Below are 22,466 nucleotides of genomic sequence, written 5' to 3'. Positions count from 1 at the left end.
TTACAAAGTCACACCATAAACCTGTTATCACATTACAAAGTCCCACCATGAACCTGTTACCACATTACAAAGTCACACCATGAACCTGTTATCACATAGAGTAATATTCTCAATCTGTAACCACATGGCACGGCTTATATCTGCTGGAACTGGTTTCACGATACACAGCATACCTGAAACAAATTGTTTTATTATATTATACAGTTTGATTTACCTGATGAAATATTATACAATGTAACATCACAAAGTCAGTATATTGTAAATGGAGAACAGGTTTACTGATGTGATCGGGATATTAAATGGATAGAAAGGGATGTGTTGCATAATGCAACTTATATCCATAATTATATATGTATTATAATTTAGTTGCTTATTTTCTTCTTTAAAAAACAAATCTAATAGTAAAATATCTTAGTTTATTTTGTAAAATTGGACTATGATTTTTCAAAATATGTCATCCTTCTGATTATTAAAACCAATATTTGTTTTGCCTTTTTGAAGGAGTCTTTCAGTGAAGTGAGTATATGTGCATGCAGTTGATTCACAATTTATTTGTTGTACAATTTTAAGCACAATTGACATCAAATTAAAATTTTTAGAACTTTAAAGAACCTATTTTTTCGCGACACATATTGTGTGATGTACAGTTTTTATCACTCAGTTATAAATTGAAAATAATGCATTTATGTTTGTTGTGTTTGACGATCTTACTTCACCATTTGTTATGCACTATATCACTATAGTAAATGTTGTAAGTTTGTGTCTCAGTCATGTTCATTTTGTTGTATAGTGAAGTTTGTTTCTTGTCTCAAGGTCAAATACCCTAGAAATAATGTAACAAGGTCATGTCTTTCTGACAGAGTCAACCTCACAATGACATTATTTTTATGGTTTATTCAACAACATTAAGTTTTTATGATGACCTGATCTTTTCAATTACTAATACATTGAGCAAAAGATTAACTATTTTATATCTTTAGGATTATGTTATTTTATAGATGTTTATCTGATCATGACCTTGGCTTTACGCTTTCTATAACAGTAGAGGGACATTATGCTTTTCCTATCTGCATGTGTCTGTCCATCTGTCTGTTACAGGTGAAAGGTTAGATGTGTGGTATGACTGCCAATGAGACAATTCTGTACAAGAGACAGTAGGAGTAGGAGTAAGGTTTGTTGTCCTATGGACACATACTCTGGTTTGAAACCATGATAAGATGTGTATATATATGTATATCAGAGTGTTTCCCTGACCTATAAACACCATTTTGATTTTTCCTGCTTTATTGATGTCATATTATGTTAAATGATTAGGGCAGTTTCTGAATGAATTTATACTACTATTTACTAGCATTTGCAAAACCTGATAGGTATTTTTTATATAAATACAGTTACGTCTTTACTTTGCCTTATCAATATATAAACTTTTATTGACCTTACATGTTTAGACTTTTGATGTTATATTCAGTCATAATCCTTACACAAACATTTCAACAGGTTTCTATTGTTTGTTTTTCCCCTATTAAATAAGTTACTTGGTTGTTGCCTGATGCATGGATTAGATAACAGTATCAACTATATTTTTTTACAAAAAATGTATACAAGTTCAGTGATAATGGACGTCATACCTAACTCCGAATTTTACGCATGAAAGTAAAATTAAAAATGATACAAGACTAACAAAGGCCAGAGACACCTGACTTGGGACAGGCGCAAAAACGTGGCTGGGTTAAACATGTTGTTTGAGACGTCTTTTTCTCTACTGTTTTTTAATACAACATTTAATCATGTATTGTTTTCTCAATGAGAAACATTTTTTTAAAACCCTTTTATATATATTTACCAAGAGGTATTGTTGGAAATAAATGTTAGAATAAATGTGTAGATATTAAATCAGAAAGCAATAACATTTTTAAATAGTTTATTGTTGAAAGTCAGAATACCAAATCCAGGTATTTAATTAAGTAAGGGTAGGTGAGGTATGATATAAATAATACAATAGTACCATTGTACTTTACATAGTACTGTTGTTTATATGTAAAAACTTCTTCATCATTTCACTAAAAAGAGGGTACCTAAGGTTATTTATGAAAACTTTTTTGTTTTTATGGAGGAAAATGTATATATTGAAGCAAACTTATAGATATTTTGGATTAGATAATGTATATGAAAGATGATAGGTACTATTATGGGTAAATAAAAATGAATAATTTCATAATTGATACATCCCTTTTTATCCTTTCATAACTCTATTATTTTCATCTATTGAATTTTGTTTACTGTTGTTGATAGGGACATATTTAGACTTCATCAACATTTTCTTGATTGAAGGCATTAAGCTTCAGAGGTAGGTTCAAATGTTGTTTTTTTTAATTAGTGCAATACATGTATCTATTTTCTGATTTTTAATATAAAAGTTTCCTAAATTCATATTATTTCAGTCACCAAAGAAGGATGGAAACCTTTTTTGAGAAATACTTCAAATTTTCTCATGCATATAATATGCTTAAAATTATCCATAATGGCTGATCTATGGGTTCTGGGGAAAGGAACTCCCTTTTTTGATGATGGATGCATTTTAATGGGGGCATATAGTTGGAACCCCCCTTTTATCATGGGTAAGGACACCCCCCCACACACACACTTATCCTGGGTTTTGAAACCCCCCTTTTATCCTGGGTTGGGACCCCCCTTTTTAAAATGGCTGGATCAGCCCCTGGTAAGGTATTGCCAATTAAACATATAATTGTATAAAGACAAAAAAATTGAACAACTTTCTGAGAAATTATTTAGTATTTCCAAAATAGGGATGTGTGGTTGTACTTCCACTACTCTTCCTGAACCTGGCTAGCTACATTAACCACTGAGGAAACATTAATATCAATTACAATGTTTGTAATTTTCACATATTTTGATCCTGAGTTATGCTCCTTGATTATCTTGAAAGTAACTAATATATGATTTCTCTTCAGTAACTTGATTTAATCTTATCAAAGACTATGAAAAAGGTGGTAAATTGTTTATTTTTGTGAATCATATTTATTTAATCTCACATATCATTACTGAAAGGTTATCCTTTGCATATACCAGTAATTGATAAAATAGAAAATGGGGGATGGTGTGTGTCAAAGAGACAATAACTTGACCAATGAGCTAAAAACCGCTGAGGATCAGCAATGGGTCTTCAATGTAGCCAGAATATCCCACACACAGTGGAAGACTTCAGTTGGCCCCTAAACAATAATGTATACTAGTTCAGGGAAATGTAAAGTTGTCTTGGATTAAGCCCTCTCTCCTGCTGTGGGGAAAATACCAGAATATTTTTTATAATATAGATTTCATACTTTAATTAGTAATAAGCCAAATATATTGGGAAAAAATATATTTATGAGAACAAGATAAATTGTTGTGGTCTTAGAATGTGAAGCAAAGTATGAGAGCTTAGAATGATTACAGATATCAAATATTACTTTATTTTAGTCTTACTTAGACAGTGTTTGCCCTAGAGGTTTTATGCATGGGGATGCCCCCATGATTTGATTTGACACCAATCCTTTAAAATTTGAAATGATCTATTACTTTATATAAGCCCCTATCCTCCAAAAAAAAATATATAGAAAAAGCAATTTTATATATGTATAAAAAATGTTTCCGTTTATTTTTGTATGAAGATCTGATCACTAAACGTACCTGTGTTCATCTTTACATTTGCTTTATTCCTCATGTTAATATGGCACTCACAAATAACAATTCGGATTATACCGGTTAAAAGTGTAAAGGTTTATATACTGATGTCGTTAACGTCTTAATTTTATTGATCCAATTTGTTCATGCCAAAACAATAGATCCCTCAAACTAATCAGATTAATATTTCATACTAATATTTCATTCAAATGCATAATATTTCCGCTACGTCACTGGGTTTCTATTGAATTTCGCTGAAATTTTTCGCAAGTTGAAGAAGTGGTTACAAAGCAACAGAAAGATTCAGCAAAATGTCTAGAAAAGGTAAGCTACATTGTATTTGAACTATAATATCAAAGATGTATTTGTCTCTATTGAAAAAATGTTCAATTTTACAGTGGTCAAAATGATATTTAGATATAAACAGATGGAACAATAATAATGATTATCTTTAATATATCAATACCTGAAACTACCTCTTAACAGGACAGCCCAAAACACTTAGATCACCATAACCTATTTTGGGGATAAACTAGTTGACAGATAAAGTTCAATTTGATATCGAAATATTCTTTAGAATCAAAAGATAGCATAAATGGATATTTCAGTACATTTGTACTTCAATTCTCCTTCTTTCCACCCTATTACCAGCCTTCAAATATTGTATTGGTATTATCTTGACCAATCTAGTGTAGTTTATGGTAAAATAAAGTATTCAGATATTTTTGACCATCTTGAGCTTTGTAGACTTATTTTAAGATTTGCATTTTTGTCCTAGTCAAAGTATTGTAAAATATAATTTTAGAAGTGGTGATATTTTTTCTTCATTTTTTATCCTATGGTAAATGATATTTCATATGTAGCTGAATGCTTAACTTAAACACTTTTTGCTTATGATATTATCCGCTTTCAAAATATGAAATAATTAGTTTCATCTCAAGTTTGTAGAAATGTTTTATATTGAAGATTGTCCGCAGTGCTTGTTTCCTTTGTCAATTTTCTCCCTGATTGGGATAATCAAGATCAACAAGCATTAGTATTATGCAGATTTATATAAATGGTTGTAACAAACATGTAAGATGAGGTAAACATAGTTATTAAAATAAAATCTTTTTTATTACCAGAACAGAGGGACTTGTTCATATCTATAATCTAAGTTTTTATTTTCTAATAAGCCGTCTTAAATAATTAAATATGGAAAGATTTCAAATTTTTTAAGCTTTACAGTTAATATTTTATTTGTAGGTTGTTTTTGGTGCATATTTAAAAGTGTTAATTACTTATAAATGACAGATTAAAATTCTTAATCTTACAAAGTATACCTAAATGATCTTTTTTTAATGTACAGTTATGATATTAAAACAATTAAAATGACGAAATGTAACATAATATCTCATCAGAAAATTATTACTGTTTAATCCTATCCTCCTTTTTCACATAGATATTTTTTTTATCAAGAAACACGCCTTTTTATTTAGGTCATTCAAACATTATTGTTTCATAACAAATACTATTTACTATAAGTTTAGTTGTACTTCTTACAATTAGGGAATTACGGATATTCCTATTCTAAGAATGTGACAGATACTATTGGCTAAATTTTTTCTTCTTCTTAAACTGACATTAAGATTGAGGAAGATACTTAAGTATATAAAATAAAAATGGATCTGAAAAATTGAGTGGTTAAAACAATAGTTTGATAGATGGAATTTAATAATGCCATTTTAAGGTGGAACCAAATACCATGACTTAAATTAATTTGGATATAGTTTATATATAGTTTTCATAAAATTTTGACAAAATATTTACTTTGACCTTTTGACAAAAATATAGAAATTTCAAAATAGTTGAACCACAGACTATATCAGAAAATTTCATTGAATATATAGCAGTTTGACAAACACTAATGTAGATCCTTGAATAGCTTAATATTTCCTTAACAATAGAATGTGATTAAAACATTCAGATGATTATTACAGAGTTATCTCCCTTGGGTTTATGTTTTAGACCAGTTTCTTTTGTCACAGAATAGAAGTTCCATCATAATATAAGTTCCAAAAGGAAAAAAATATTCTGGTTTATCATTTCCACTGGAATAAATATTACAGTATATGTTCCTAAGAGAATAAATGGTGAAGAATATTTGTTCCAACATATAATCTAATATCAGGAGAATTTAGAACACTTATTAACCAAACTTCCATTACTTAAACAATTTATAACAATAGATACCCTGGAATTCTTGCATCTCTTTTTGCAGAATAAAACATATAAGGGGTATTTTTTTCAACCAATAGAGAATTTACACCATGACCTATTTAAATAAAGTCTTATTAAACATGCATCCTCCTCTGTTGAAAGTTTAATGTTTACTCGGTGTAACATACTTCTTAACATTGAAAATGTACATTTTTTCTCAAATAAGAGTATTTTTTCTATTTTTATCACAGGACATACTAGAAATGGCAGTGAGACCCCTAGTCTGCCACATGTTCATCAGCCGAAATATAAATGCCACCATTGCAATAAATCTCTCGATGGCATGTCCATATATGGCTTGGAGACTTCTGAAACAGTCAGCATGCAGTCTTCAGCATCCAAACCTAAAAAATCTATTGAGGTCAAGATGCCACCTGTGAAAAAGACGAATGAAGATCCTGAGGCATTGCCACATGCACATACCACATCTGGTCCTTGTTATTTCTGTAGTGAGCATAAGGAAGATTATGAAAAGTTAGAAAGGTACCAGCCAACCTGGAGGGCAAAGGTCAGCTTTATTCTGTTCATGTTTGAATGTTCATACAATGTATTGGCATATTATAATGACAATAAAATATTTGACTTATTTTTTTTCATTTATAGAAAAATCTGAATTACTGAATTACTTAATACAAGCATTGTTGATTTGGAAAAGTAATTCAATTCAGAGGATCTGTCAGTTCTTTTAGGCGGATTTTTTCAGTAATCAGGAAAAGGTCCATTTTTCAGATACTATAGGTTATTGCCAATTACCAGTATATGATATAAGTATAAAATGATATTTACATTTTTAGTTTTGATGTTTACCTTATCTGTGAGAATTATATAACTGTTTCTGTAAACATCATATGTCACCATTGAAAGTTTGACAGATAGCCAATTTTATTGATTTCTGCTCATCTATCAATGTTCACCATATCTGAGTTCACACTTAGCTCCCTCAGTGACAATTTTAGTGTCTTGAATACACTGAAGATTGCCAAGATGTGACAAACAGTTAATTCTCACTTAGTTTGTTAGTCTTAACTGTTCCTTAAAGATAAATTACAATCATTATCAATATACAATGCAGTAGATACCACATGAAATGTGTTTCAGAAATTGTTTCTGTGATTTTGTCAAAGATGAATAGATTGTAAAAATGAAACGTTAGGAAGAACATTCATACTTCTTTTACATAGAATATGATTTAGAATGTTCATAATTGGTGTTTAGTGAATTGATACTACAATCTTTACCATAGATAAGTATCAGAGAACTTAACAGTTAAACTGCATTTTTTAGAGAATTTTGTATAATTTATGTATATTTAACAAGTCTTGTTCATCCTACGGTTAACAAACAGAATAAACTTCTTTTCTTGGAATAAACTGTGATCTTAACCAAAGATAAGTTCAAAAAATGTCTTTCAGAACTTGATAGTTAGACTGCACTTTTAGAAGAGAAAACATATATCTAGCAGTAATAGAAAGTCTTTCAGACCCACCTTATTGTTGATTTATAAAACTCTTTTTGAAGATACTTTAATCTTAACCATAGATAAGTATAAAATTACTGCAATAAAGATGTATAAACCTTATTTTTATTTGGGTAAATATGTTGAACATATTTTTATCAAACTATTAAACATTTGAATTAATAGTAAGATTAATTTTGTATTTCAACTATGTGGTACAAAATATTTAGCTATGTACGTACTTTCATTTAAAGGATATATAAAATACTTGATATACCTACTATAAACAATATGTTTTATATTTGTTAAGAGCGATCAAAGCGATCAGAGTGATAGTGATGAAGAGATTGATGTCGCTGATACGTTGGTATGGTGTGACACATAGTTGTTTTAAATGCTATTATGATTATTTATTTTGGCTTGGTTATTATAGGAAATTTAGTCACTAGTAGAACATGTTTTAGTTGTACAAGTTGCAGTGCAGAATATATATATTTGATTTTATAGCAGTATTATCATATCCTACCAACCTCATAGCTAAATGCTGAGAGTTTCTATAACTCATGCACCTGGATGCACATAGCAGAACATTAAGGTTTATTGTCATTTTTTATATACCAGGATTTATTAGGGTTTTTTTTAACATCCCTTTTCTGAAGCCTCTTAGATTTGGATTGTCAAAGAAATTCTTGTAACTTGCATGTTCAGTTTTAAATTTTTGCAAAGTTGTTAAAACAGTTGTGAGCTGTTGGAATCAGTAATGCACTTTTGAAACTTCTCTCTTGGGGGATTTCTAATAACTAGTGACCCATCTCAGATCATTATGCCTGAAGTTTTAAGGAAAATTAAATGAAAATATAATTGGTTACTTGCAACAAATCAAATGTTTACTACACAAGGACTATAAATGTTTTCCACCAAAAATATTTATGATATTAAAGTTTCACCTTATTAATTTTAACAGTATATGATGATGCACGTGATTAGTACATATATTCATTATATTTATTTTTCCTTAAATCGTGTCATCTAGATCTTTTATAATTGTATGACACAAGGGGAATGGGAATTCATTCTAAGTACAATTGTATCCTGTGAATAGGAAGTCTTTTCAATTATATTATTGTTATCAAGAGTTTTAATTTTCAGCTAGTGTGGTTTTTATTTGTTAGATTTTTATTATGAAGCCCACAGAACAAGTTTTCAAAAAAGATAAAAAATTTAAATTTACAAATTAAAATTAAATGCAGTGGAGTGTTTTTCAAAAACAAAGCTGTTTATATCACTTTAATAAATAACTTAGTCATTGTCTTTGTGATCAATATACCTTATCCCTTTAGCCCATAATCTAAAAGAACATTGTTTCCCCAGTAGACATGGACTCAATGACATTACATGCTATCAGTTTTTTTTTTAAACTATTCTCTCTATAAAAACAAATCTACTGGGAATACTGACACTTAAACTTTAATATTTATGATGTTTTTTGTTCATTTTAATTTCATATTCAGAAATATCCATTTTTAATTCACCTGGGTCAAAGTATGATCTTTTTAAGTTCATTCTTTCAACTTTTCAATTGACCTTTCTTTGCACAACATTTGGGAAGGTTACCAACTCCACTTGATGATTCATATAAAGCTTTAGTTTAAATTTTAGAAGCAATATGAGTTTGATAACATTTATCCTATTCCAGATGTAATAAATGGGAAGTTTCATTCTGACCTATTTCCTTTCTTGGCCTCATTTTCATTGATAATTGACTATATCACAAGAATAAAGTTGTTGTTTTTTATATTCCAAGATCTTTCATTTATCTAGAGTAATTTGTGTTCCTCTGACAGGGTTCATCTGTACTTGGCCTATTTTTGTGGACTTGGTCAATGTTAAGTTTCATGATTATGTCAGTTTCTCAGTTACTTAGTTATAGTCCAACTATCTTTGGTCTATGTAAAGGGGATACACATTTCTATCTGTTGGGGGTGATCTGATCTTGACCTCATTTTTATGGCATTTGGTCAATTTTGAACATTTTGGTCCAGAATACAATTTAGAAATAATAATGTTCCAGGAGTCCCTTATAAATTTCTACATTTCTTTCCTTGAGTGTAAGATAAGGGTACTTTTTTAAAATTTTCTTCTTCACTGAAGGACCAACTCTTAGTTATACATATGATTGGTACATGAATTTTCATATTTATTCTAAGTTTTCATGTTTTTCATATTTGTCTTCAACCATACAGATATCTTAATCTTTTGAAAATTGACCTGTCTTTGGATAGAAACCCTCTTCAGTATTTTTTTTCTGGTCTGAAGGTAAACAGGATTACCTACTATTAAGTTGTTTTAGAATTTTTCTATAAATACAGTAAATAAAGTATTCCCAGAATGTCAGTTGTTTTACTATGTTTGTGTAGAAATTTATAAAAAAAATGTTTTTTACACATTTTAGCTTTTAATCTTGTATTTTTTTTCAAGAAATAAAACTGTTTACATTTAGAGCATGTTAGATTTCAGCTTAATTTAGATGTTTGTAGATTGAACAGTCCCTCCTCTAGTCACGAGATTAATCAAAATGAGGCCCGTTGAGGAGTACTATAGCAATGATGTTATTCTTTTGACTAGACAAACTCATGCAAAGTTTTTCTAGGAATTAGTTTTAAATATAAACAAGGATTATCTTGGTTCAAACGAGTATGTTTTTTTTATTTTAAAAGATTGGCCAGGTATATAAATGGCTTTTGATAGTTCAGATGTATTTGTAAAATTATTCTGAATATATTTTGTGTATAAAGACTGACCTGTGTATAATGTACATCCAAGTAAGGAGAAAACTTGTACCTTATGCAAAAGTTCATGATAACATTTTTGTTTGTCAAAGGTATATTTTTACAGTGCCTATTAAAAGCAAAGATTTACTATAGATAGAATCCCTCTAAGTCAACTTTGACTATAAAATATTGACACTCTGTCTATGATTTATCCACTACATAATAATTCATTGTCTTTTGTACCTGTTGTACTATGAAATAGATTTTTTTTATGAATTATTTTTCTACTGAGAACTTTTCTTTTTTTCTCTTTTGTTATTTTGGTTTTATATTCATACATATTAAATATTTGTAACAGAGTTACTTCCCATGGATATATTTATGTATATGTTTAAAGGCAATAACTTTTTTATATGGATTCATTTAATTATGATAAGTTACAGGCTTGATTGGAATACCCTTTAAATACCAAAAATAACGAATTTTCTTTGAGGAACATGGAGAATGTATGGTTAATATGCTCTAACAGTCATGACAGTGTTTCTAGGTCTTCAGCTGATATTCAGAAAAGACTTTAAGTTTAGAATATGTTAAAACAATTTGCATTATAATTTTAAACCATACACATATTTTATTTACAGAGATTGCAAGCGGTTATTGAAGAAACTGAAAAGAAAAACTTGGAAATAAAGTCAGACTTGAAAAAATTAGAGGGAACAAAAAAAGAGAAAGATGCCAAAGTTCTTATGGATACAATCTACAATCAGTTAGATGATCACTTAAAGATGCATCAACAGGTTAGTCACCGTTAGTGTAGGAATATTTAGATGATCACTTAAAGATGCATCAACAGGTTAGTCACCGTTAGTGTAGGAATATTTAGATGATCACTTAAAGATGCATCAACAGGTTAGTGTAGGGATATCTTTAAATTGCATTGCTTCATACAAGTACTAATTGGTGACCTTAATAAGTGTAATGAACACTAGCCTGTCAACACTAAGGTTTGATCTTGAGCTCTGATGAAGGCAGACAGTGGCGGATCCAGCCATTTGAGTAAAGGGGGGGGGTTCCAACTATATGCTCCCATTCAAATGCATTGATCGGCCAAAAAAAAGGGGGGTTCCAACCCCCAGAACACCCCCCCTGGATCCGCCAATTATGTTATTATTAGGTATGTTCGACTGCACCTTAATTGACTAGGATTGCCAACACTAAGGTTTGAGCTCTGATCATGGCAGGTATGTTCGACTGCATCTTAATGTGTACCATGGCTTCTCTTAAGGTTGGTGATTCTCTCTGTGTACCATGGCTTCCTCTGCACATAAAAACTGGCTGCCATCATGTAGCCAAGTGTGTTGAAAGTGGTGTTAAACACAAATAATTCATTATCAAAATGTACAAAATCATGGGACTGTTTTCACATGTATCGGCTTAGTGTTTGTTAACTCAGCGAAGATACCAGCCTTACCAGGCTTGTAAAAATAATGGTAAAAAAACTTTTGACATTTGAATCTTGCAACTTGTAAGTATAACTATTTCTAGAAGATTTTATAAAAATATTGGTAATAAACTTTGATTTGGCAAGTTAGAAACGCACATTTGAAAAAGGGTGTAAAGGGGGGTTTATCTGCAAGGAAGAACGTTTTAAATACATTTGCCATTTCACGATGAACAAACAATAAAAAAAAATCTTTCACTTCGATCTTTTTATCAATTTCACGAAACATGGTGAATAACGAACCTTTTTCATGGCTGCAAGTGAAATTAAAAAGGCAAAACAAGTTGCACGAAAACAACCCTATACCACCCTCTTTGAATCTTGTAAATTGTAAGCACAACTCATTCTAGAAATTTATAAGAGTCAGTTAAACATATACCATAAGGATGAGCATGAAAAAAATATTCACATGATTGTTTTGTACAATATTTGCAAGAAATGCAGTGGATATTTTTTTTCTGCGAATCAAGGTTAGTTGTTTTTATGCCCCACCTACGATAGTAGAGGGGCATTATGTTTTCTGGTCTGTGCGTCCGTCCGTCTGTTCGTCCGTCCGTCTGTCCGTTCGTCCGTCGGTCTGTCCCGCTTCAGGTTAAAGTTTTTGGTCAAGGTAGTTTTTGATGAAGTTTAGGTCCAATCGACTTCAAACTTAGTACACATGTCCCCTATGATATGATCTTTCTAATTTTAATGCCAAATTAGAGTTTTTACCCCAATTTCACGGTCCACTGAACATGGAAAATGATAGTGCGAGTGGGGCATTCGTGTACTGAGGACACATTCTTGTTTTAGATATTGAATAAGCAAATTTGGAACACTTGAAGCAGTTTATGTATCTAGAAGTTTCATTTTCTGATTTATTATCATTCATTAAATATTAATCAGCAAAAATTTGTTTTCAAAGTGTTTTTTTAGTTCTAGAAATGGTTAGTCAATTCCATCTATTATTAGATAATCAGATATTTCTTTTTTTTAATTCATAGACTGAAAAGGAAATAGATGACTTAAAAGATGAATTAAGGAAAAAACTAGGAAAACCTGCACCAAAGAAAAATAGTGAAGACGACAAATCTGTGTAAGTATACAACTATATAATATATGTAAATCTTTGTAAGTATACAACTATATAATATATAGTCCAGTCAATCTAGCATAAATTTGACCCTAACCCGAAAAGTAATTGCAACAGAAGATTTTTAAGTTTTAATCTTTAGCATTATACCCCAAATATACACAGAAAAAAGTCCCCTAAAATCTAACTTGAGGAAGACTAAAAAAATCACCATTTAAAAATTCCTATGGAGATTTACATTGAAAAGGGAGATAACTCTTGCAAAAAAGGCAGAAATATCAATAAAAATTGATACAAAATTATAACTTTACCGCTTCTTTTCATCAGAATGTATTGATTCTTGATTTTTTAGCGGTCTTTAGAGTATAACAAACAACTCTTAAGGTCTTTTCATATATTTTATCTAGCTAAAATCTAGATTTCGTAATTCATTAGTTGACCATTTATTGAATTTTTCAACATATCAAGGTAAAGAATCTCAAATTTAATAAAAAATAATTAAGCATGTATTCTTCTTTTTGTGGTTTAAAGTTTCTTTAGATAAGTAAGTTGCTGAAAAAATATAATATACAGATATAAACAATACCAAATTTTCACATTATTTTTTTAAAATGGTTACAAAGCTTCAAATTTGCAATTTCTTTAATGAAAAATGCACGAAAAAAATAATACTACCCATAACACTTTGGTTTTGCACATTTCATGAGCAGAAGATTATATAATTTAGTCAAATACAAACTTATAACCCCATCAAAGTATCATACTTTACATAAATTTCAAGAAAAACAACCAAAAACTGACCAAAAAAAGACTCATTTTTGCAAGAGTTATCTCCCCTTCCAATGTTAATTTCCATAGGAAATTTAAAGTGCTGGTTTGAGTTTTCCTCACGTTAGATTTTATGGGACTTTTTTCTGTGTATATAAAGGGCATAATGCTATAGATTAGCACTTAACAAATCTCATGTAAGCGAAGAATTTTTCTGGATTCACCTTCACCTTCTCATAGCTGAATATTTGATATCCATGATTGTATATGAACCAAAATATTTGAAAGCTTTATGACCAAAAAAGGACATAAAAATGATAAGAAGCCCTAAAATTACTTTACAGCATGTTTGAAAATAAAATTAATCTTATTGTTAAAATATGATGCAACATTCTTGATAAATGGCGAAGAATATGTAATATTAAACAGTATTTCTGATTTTAAACAAATATAGAAATTATATATTGTCACACAACACATTAATTCATAAATGCTCATAGCGCAAGAGTTAATAATCAGTGTTGTTTAGTCACAAGTTGAATATTTTTTGATATATCAAGTCTTTGATTAGCTGACTGTTGGTTTTAATGGAAATAGCAGAAAATACAAAGGAATTTTATCTTTATCTATGCATTCTCAATTTATTTTGATGCAATATCATTAACAATGTCTTAACAACACCCATGGTTGTATAACGTCAGAGGAGTTAAATTATCAGATTTATTTCGCATGTGAATAATTGGTTTTTATTTAAATAGCAAATCACAGTATAAAGCAACATACATACATTTCAACAAACTGACTTTTATTCAATCATGTCATCATGATAAAACTTATTTTCAGACAAAGTAGGCGGCCTATGGCATCACCAGAAGAACAAGTATTAACATATGAACTAAAATCACAGTTACTTAGGAATGTGGAAATGCAAAATCATCGACTGAAAACAGAGCTGACACTCCATGAGAAAATGACTGAAGCCAAACTGTTAAACCAGCAAAACAAACGACTAACAGATGACAACACAACGTCCAAAACAAACACGCTCAGGCTCATGAAAATGTTTGAAAAGAAAGCTAAAGATGGTAAGTGATAAAAATCATTTTGATCATTCTTATTATCAGTTCTTCAGAAAAAGCAACATGAAGTGTTTTCTTGTCTTCGTTGTTTTACATATTTGCTGTGTTCAAAGTTTTTTTTAATCCCACAGGATTTTTACCTGTGTTGTCAGAATACATAGCAGGTCTTGAGTAAAGGCTCCTCTTCAGATGTCAATTAAATTAACACTTAGTTGATATCATGCCTACCTCCAACACTTTTACTTCAACAGAATTTAAACTTTGCGAATGTATGGAATGTGCTTCTCATGTAGGGGGAAACAGGGGGGTATTTTGCAATCACCTTGTTCCTCCATATGACTGTCCATTAGTCTTTACTTTCATCTAAAAATATTTTCCTCAAATATTGAATTTTTATTATAAATTAACTTATCTGCTATGTAGTTTAGAGACCAGAAGACCAGCTGTTAAAATATCTTTATATTTTTATAAAAGCTGATGCAAAGTTAAAGGAAATGCAACTAGAATTAAATAAAGCTCAACAACTTGCCAGGAAATACCATCAGATGTACGACATGGAACGCCGTAGGAATGGGCTACCAGAGGGTACATACAGCACACCAGAACCTGAATCAGGGACACCAAGACAGAACAACAACTCATCAAGCTTCCTCGGACAGAATGTCAGAGTTAATGATGTTATTAGAAAAAATGAGGTATAAATTAACAATAAAAATTAATTTCATAAGTATGTGGGTTTATGGTATAAATAAAGAGTTTTACATTGTCAGTACCAGAAAAGAAGATATTTAATGAACTGGTATGGTGATGGTTGATATTTCTTGTTTGAATTGTTTTTTACATTGTCATTTTTCGAGGCCTTGAAATATAAAAACTGACTATGAAGTATGGGCTTTGCTCATTGGTGAAGGCGATAGAGTGACCTGGAGTTGTTTATTTATGTGTCATTTGGTCTCTTGTGGAGAGTTGTCTAATTGGCAATGATACCACATCTTTTTTTTATATGTAAGAAAAATGATAAAAACCAAATCAATGACAGATTAAAATAAAATATAAAAACACGTATGAAAATTTCAATGATTACGTCAAGGTAATTTCCCTTGTGATCAATTTACCAAGATCTAATGAGGAATGCTATAAAACACCTTCACATTTCTAACCATTAACCTGTCAGCAAGAAATGTCTTCAACAAATACCTTGAAACTCAACAATTTTATTCATTTTTAGCGCATTAACCAATTTTTATGCTAAAAGGATATATTTCTTGAACTATATTAACTACATCAAACTATTGTTCTACAAATAGAAATCATTTACATCTTTCTTCAAAATATCCTTCACAAAACAATTCTTACATTTAATGCATATTAGAATAAATATTGTTTAAAATGTCTGTAAACATCTATGAGACAGTAGACAATGGAAGGCTGAAATTTAATCCTGCTATTACTCAATTTTTAACTGCACAACCTTGTTACAAATATCAGGTGTCTTTCAAAGTAAAATGATATCGTATGAAATACGGAAATTTTCAAGGATTGGTATAGATAATTAGTACTTTTATAGCTTCTAGACTGGATTCTCAATGAGAAACACAATTTTAATTTGTTAAGTGCTTTTCAGATGGTTTTTGTCAAAAATGAAAGTGGCAGCATATCTGATTTTAATTTGATTTAGCAGTATTTCAATTTATTATTTTTTCTCTGCTATTTGCTCTCAATATATATATATAGCTGCTTAATTTCTTATCACTGTATTGACTCAAACTCTCAAATTTGTTTTATCAGGCATAGTCAAGCCATTTTGAAAAGGGGGTTTCCAACCCAGGAAAAAGGAGGTGTTACCTACTGGTTTCCTAAGTATTTTTCAGCTGTGCCATTCTCTTTTCTGACTGCCGATACTGAATTATTGTTTGTTATGCTTGTCTTGTTAATGTAGCCTAAAGCTGCTTTAATCAGATGATTGGTTGGCTGATTTACACTTCCAGACTAAGGCTCAATGTTGAAGACCGTACTGTGACCTATAATGGTTTACTTTTATAAATTGTTACGTGGATGGAGAGTTGTTTCATTGGCACTTATACCACATCTTCTAATATCTATTTGTAATTATATTCCAATGTTTTTGTTTTTAAAAAAATCCTCCCAAAAAGTTTTTATAAATTGATTAATTTTGTTTCCAATGTTTTAGACCACATCTTCCTCAATCATTATACATTTACCAAAAGTTAATTTACATTGCTTTCATTTATTTTTGACAGGTGCTTGTGGAAGAGAATGAGAAATTACACAGAGAAATAGCTAGGCTCAAACATGACAATGCAGGACTGATCAAGAAATGTAAACATGCCATGTCTGATAAGGAGAGTGTTGTTGTAAGTCTCAATCTGTCCTTTATTCATTCTGTTTTTATATATTTGGTAGATTGATTGATTGTTCAATGCTATGTTATTACAGGAAAGCTATCATACCAATATTTATATTATAGTGTTATTAACTGGCTGTTTCTGTATTGGCACTGGTATAGATTCAAGGTTTGCTGTATTGGCCTCGAGACCCTTAGGGTCGAGGGCCAATACAGCTGACCGAGAATCTATACCAGTACCAATACAGAAACAGCCAGTTCATAACACTTTTATTAAATGATTATAAGAGAATTAAAAACCAGAAGTGAACGTCCCGTATTAGCCCATGGGCCAATACAGCTTTTTTCCCGCTTTTTTCTGTATTGGCCCTGTTTTTTCCGTTTCAAAACTTTAAGACATTACAAAACATTGCACATCATTTAACCTGTTTATTTTATGACTTTAATTTAAAAAATATTATACCAATGTTTTTATGCATAACGATACTTCCAGAGTTAAGTAATGGCGTAAGAAAATTGAAAACCGGAAGTGAACGTCCTGTATTAGGGCTAATACGGCTTTTTTCCCGCTTTTTTCTGTATTGGCCCTGTTTTTTTCCGTATTGGCCCTGTTCGAAGAGCAATATTAAATCTTGATTTATATCGACAGTGGAACGTTTTTAGTATTGCACATGCTGATTTATCCGTATAGGGCTTATTTGCTCATATCATTTAATAATTGAACATAATAGCTGTCATACCAATATTTATATTTGAACATAATAGCTGTCATACCAATATTTATATTTGAACATAATAGCTGTCATACCAATATTTATATTTGAACATAATAGCTGTCATACCAATATTTATATTTGAACATAATAGCTGTCATACCAATATTTATATTTGAACATAATAGCTGTCATACCAATATTTATATTTGAACATAATAGCTGTCATACCAATATTTATATTTGAACATAATAGCTGTCATACCAATATTCATGTTTGAACAGGAACGCTATGATACCCTTATATTGATGTGCTATCCTTAAAATATGCTATTGTGGTAAATATATAATGGTTCAATGTTATTGCTGAAAATTCAAACTTGGTCACTTAATGAAAGATTTCTATTCAGTCGTTCCATATAATGATAATATTGTAATGCTTGTTATCTCTGTTTACAGCATCGCCTAGATACAAGTGAAGCTAACAGAAGAGATCTAACAAAGAGATTAGACAGAGAAAAAACACAGGTATGGTAGTATGGTCTAATAGAGCTCAGGGAGGGAAAGTCCTAGGTATGTCAAATGGATACATGTAAGGCTCAGGATGGGGTAACAAATAGACTAAACATAACTTTGGGAGCTTTCAAGTAATGTTATCTGGAAATTTGGGTAAGAAAATATTCTGGTTTAGTTTACATAATTCAGGTTAAAGTTTTCGGTCAAGGTAGTTTTTGATAAAGTTGAAGTTCATCAACTTGAAACTTCGTACACATGATTTTCATGTTTGATGTTGTCCATGAATTATACCATTTTTTATTTTAAATATTTGACAATATCTATTTTAGCACAATAACTTATCTAGAAGTTTAACAAGACAAGCCTCAGATTGGATTCTATTAAAGAAACAGTTAGCTCAATTTGATGAAGAATATAGATGGAGCCAGGTAGGTTACCATGACAACAATCTGTGTGTTTATTAACTCACAGGTGATCACAAGACTTTCACTAAACCCACCTTCTTTTGCTGATTTGGTTGTTTTGAGAATGGTTGGTTGAGATGATTACTTTTATTAAAAAGATTTTTTTTTTTTTAAAGTTTAGTTTTATATTTTTGTGAATTGCAGCATTTCATTTTGATAGAGCTCTACAAATATCTTCATATATCCTTCTTTCTGATATTCATTGAGTCTAACATAACTAATTATGATACATATTCCTCCTTATATATGAATAGAAACATCTTCCTCATTATATATGAATAGAAACATCTTCCTCATTATATATGAATAGAAACATCTTCCTCATTATATATGAATAGAAACATCATGATAGACCAGTGTATTTAAGTTTGTTCATATTGAGCTTAACTTATGAGTTTTATTTGTACAAAATGTATCCACATACGGTTTACCCAATCAAATTCTTGTCCATTTTGTGTATTGTCTAAATTAACCCTCTGCTTAATAATAACAACAGAGTAAACAAATCTTTTCATACTCACTATTGTTTAAGTCATACTAGATACAGATGATTTCTCAACAAAACTTTTCATACTCACTATTGTTTAAGTCATACTAGATACAGATGATTTCTCAACAAAACTTTTCATACTCACTATTGTTTAAGTCATACTAGATACAGATGATTTCTCAACAAATCCTTTCATACTCACTATTGTTTAAGTCATACTAGATACAGATGATTTCTCAACAAATCCTTTCATACTCACTATTGTTTAAGTCATACTAGATACAGATGATTTCTCAACAAAACTTTTCATACTCACTATTGTTTAAGTCATACTAGATACAGATGATTTCTCAACAAATCTTTTCATACTCACTATTGTTTAAGTCATACTAGATACAGATGATTTCTCAACAAAACTTTTCATACTCACTATTGTTTAAGTCATACTAGATACAGATGATTTCTCAACAAATCCTTTCATACTCACTATTGTTTAAGTCATACTAGATACAGATGATTTCTCAACAAAACTTTTCATACTCACTATTGTTTAAGTCATACTAGATACAGATGATTTCTCAACAAATCCTTTCATACTCACTATTGTTTAAGTCATACTAGATACAGATGATTTCTCAACAAAACTGTTCATACTCACTATTGTTTAAGTCATACTAGATACAGATGATTTCTCAACAAATCCTTTCATACTCACTATTGTTTAAGTCATACTAGATACAGATGATTTCTCAACAAAACTTTTCATACTCACTATTGTTTAAGTCATACTAGATACAGATGATTTCTCAACAAATCCTTTCATACTCACTATTGTTTAAGTCATACTAGATACAGATGATTTCTCAACAAAACTTTTCATACTCACTATTGTTTAAGTCATACTAGATACAGATGATTTCTCAACAAATCCTTTCATACTCACTATTGTTTAAGTCATACTAGATACAGATGATTTCTCAACAAAACTGTTCATACTCACTATTGTTTAAGTCATACTAGATACAGATGATTTCTCAACAAATCCTTTCATACTCACTATTGTTTAAGTCATACTAGATACAGATGATTTCTCAACAAAACTTTTCATACTCACTATTGTTTAAGTCATACTAGATACAGATGATTTCTCAACAAAACTTTTCATACTCACTATTATTTAAGTCATACTAGATACAGATGATTTCTCAACAAAACTTTTCATACTCACTATTGTTTAAGTCATACTAGATACAGATGATTTCTCAACAAAACTTTTCATACTCACTATTGTTTAAGTCATACTAGATACAGATGATTTCTCAACAAAACTTTTCATACTCACTATTGTTTAAGTCATACTAGATACAGATGATTTCTCAACAAAACTTTTCATACTCACTATTATTTAAGTCATACTAGATACAGATGATTTCTCAACAAAACTTTTCATACTCACTATTGTTTAAGTCATACTAGATACAGATGATTTCTCAACAAAACTTTTCATACTCACTATTGTTTAAGTCATACTAGATACAGATGATTTCTCAACAAAACTTTTCATACTCACTATTGTTTAAGTCATACTAGATACAGATGATTTCTCAACAACACTGTTCATACTCACTATTGTTTAAGTCATACTAGATACAGATGATTTCTCAACAAAACTTTTCATACTCACTATTGTTTAAGTCATACTAGATACAGATGATTTCTCAACAAAACTTTTCATACTCACTATTGTTTAAGTCATACTAGATACAGATGATTTCTCAACAAAACTGTTCATACTCACTATTGTTTAAGTCATACTAGATACAGATGATTTCTCAACAACACTGTTCATACTCACTATTGTTTAAGTCATACTAGATACAGATGATTTCTCAACAAAACTTTTCATACTCACTATTGTTTAAGTCATACTAGATACAGATGATTTCTCAACAAAACTTTTCATACTCACTATTGTTTAAGTCATACTAGATACAGATGATTTCTCAACAAAACTGTTCATACTCACTATTGTTTAAGTCATACTAGATACAGATGATTTCTCAACAAAACTGTTCATACTCACTATTGTTTAAGTCATACTAGATACAGATGATTTCTCAACAAAACTTTTCATACTCACTATTGTTTAAGTCATACTAGATACAGATGATTTCTCAACAAATCCTTTCATACTCACTATTGTTTAAGTCATACTAGATACAGATGATTTCTCAACAAAACTTTTCATACTCACTATTGTTTAAGTCATACTAGATACAGATGATTTCTCAACAAATCCTTTCATACTCACTATTGTTTAAGTCATACTAGATACAGATGATTTCTCAACAAAACTGTTCATACTCACTATTGTTTAAGTCATACTAGATACAGATGATTTCTCAACAAATCCTTTCATACTCACTATTGTTTAAGTCATACTAGATACAGATGATTTCTCAACAAAACTTTTCATACTCACTATTGTTTAAGTCATACTAGATACAGATGATTTCTCAACAAATCCTTTCATACTCACTATTGTTTAAGTCATACTAGATACAGATGATTTCTCAACAAAACTTTTCATACTCACTATTGTTTAAGTCATACTAGATACAGATGATTTCTCAACAAATCCTTTCATACTCACTATTGTTTAAGTCATACTAGATACAGATGATTTCTCAACAAAACTGTTCATACTCACTATTGTTTAAGTCATACTAGATACAGATGATTTCTCAACAAATCCTTTCATACTCACTATTGTTTAAGTCATACTAGATACAGATGATTTCTCAACAAAACTTTTCATACTCACTATTGTTTAAGTCATACTAGATACAGATGATTTCTCAACAAATCCTTTCATACTCACTATTGTTTAAGTCATACTAGATACAGATGATTTCTCAACAAAACTTTTCATACTCACTATTGTTTAAGTCATACTAGATACAGATGATTTCTCAACAAATCCTTTCATACTCACTATTGTTTAAGTCATACTAGATACAGATGATTTCTCAACAAAACTGTTCATACTCACTATTGTTTAAGTCATACTAGATACAGATGATTTCTCAACAAATCCTTTCATACTCACTATTGTTTAAGTCATACTAGATACAGATGATTTCTCAACAAAACTTTTCATACTCACTATTGTTTAAGTCATACTAGATACAGATGATTTCTCAACAAATCCTTTCATACTCACTATTGTTTAAGTCATACTAGATACAGATGATTTCTCAACAAAACTTTTCATACTCACTATTGTTTAAGTCATACTAGATACAGATGATTTCTCAACAAAACTTTT

At 30.1% G+C, this 22,466-nt stretch overlaps 1 protein-coding gene across 18 annotated transcripts in view; it reads left to right on the top strand.

Moving 5' to 3' along the window:
* Positions 1-22,466, top strand: part of LOC139521926 (myosin heavy chain, clone 203-like) — a 39,750-nt gene that overhangs the window by 4,023 nt on the left and 13,261 nt on the right. For 5 of the 18 annotated variants that reach the window (XM_071315797.1, XM_071315776.1, XM_071315800.1 and 2 more), the window contains 7 exons: positions 10,812-10,967; positions 12,655-12,746; positions 14,355-14,596; positions 15,065-15,285; positions 16,852-16,965; positions 18,128-18,196; positions 18,514-18,612. In XM_071315797.1, coding sequence (XP_071171898.1) covers positions 10,812-10,967; positions 12,655-12,746; positions 14,355-14,596; positions 15,065-15,285; positions 16,852-16,965; positions 18,128-18,196; positions 18,514-18,612 — 993 coding nt within the window. Of the gene's footprint in view, positions 1-501; positions 517-3,922; positions 4,009-6,134; positions 6,452-7,709; positions 7,767-10,811; positions 10,968-12,654; positions 12,747-14,354; positions 14,597-15,064; positions 15,286-16,851; positions 16,966-18,127; positions 18,197-18,513; positions 18,613-22,466 lie in introns of those variants that run through there. The other 13 variants (XM_071315796.1, XM_071315799.1, XM_071315798.1 and 10 more) reach the window with 7 other exon arrangements.

The sequence above is a fragment of the Mytilus edulis genome, chromosome 1 (assembly GCF_963676685.1).
Source record: "Mytilus edulis chromosome 1, xbMytEdul2.2, whole genome shotgun sequence".
Classification (NCBI taxonomy): Eukaryota; Metazoa; Mollusca; class Bivalvia; order Mytilida; family Mytilidae; genus Mytilus; species Mytilus edulis.
This window is presented reverse-complemented; position numbering and strand designations above follow the sequence as displayed.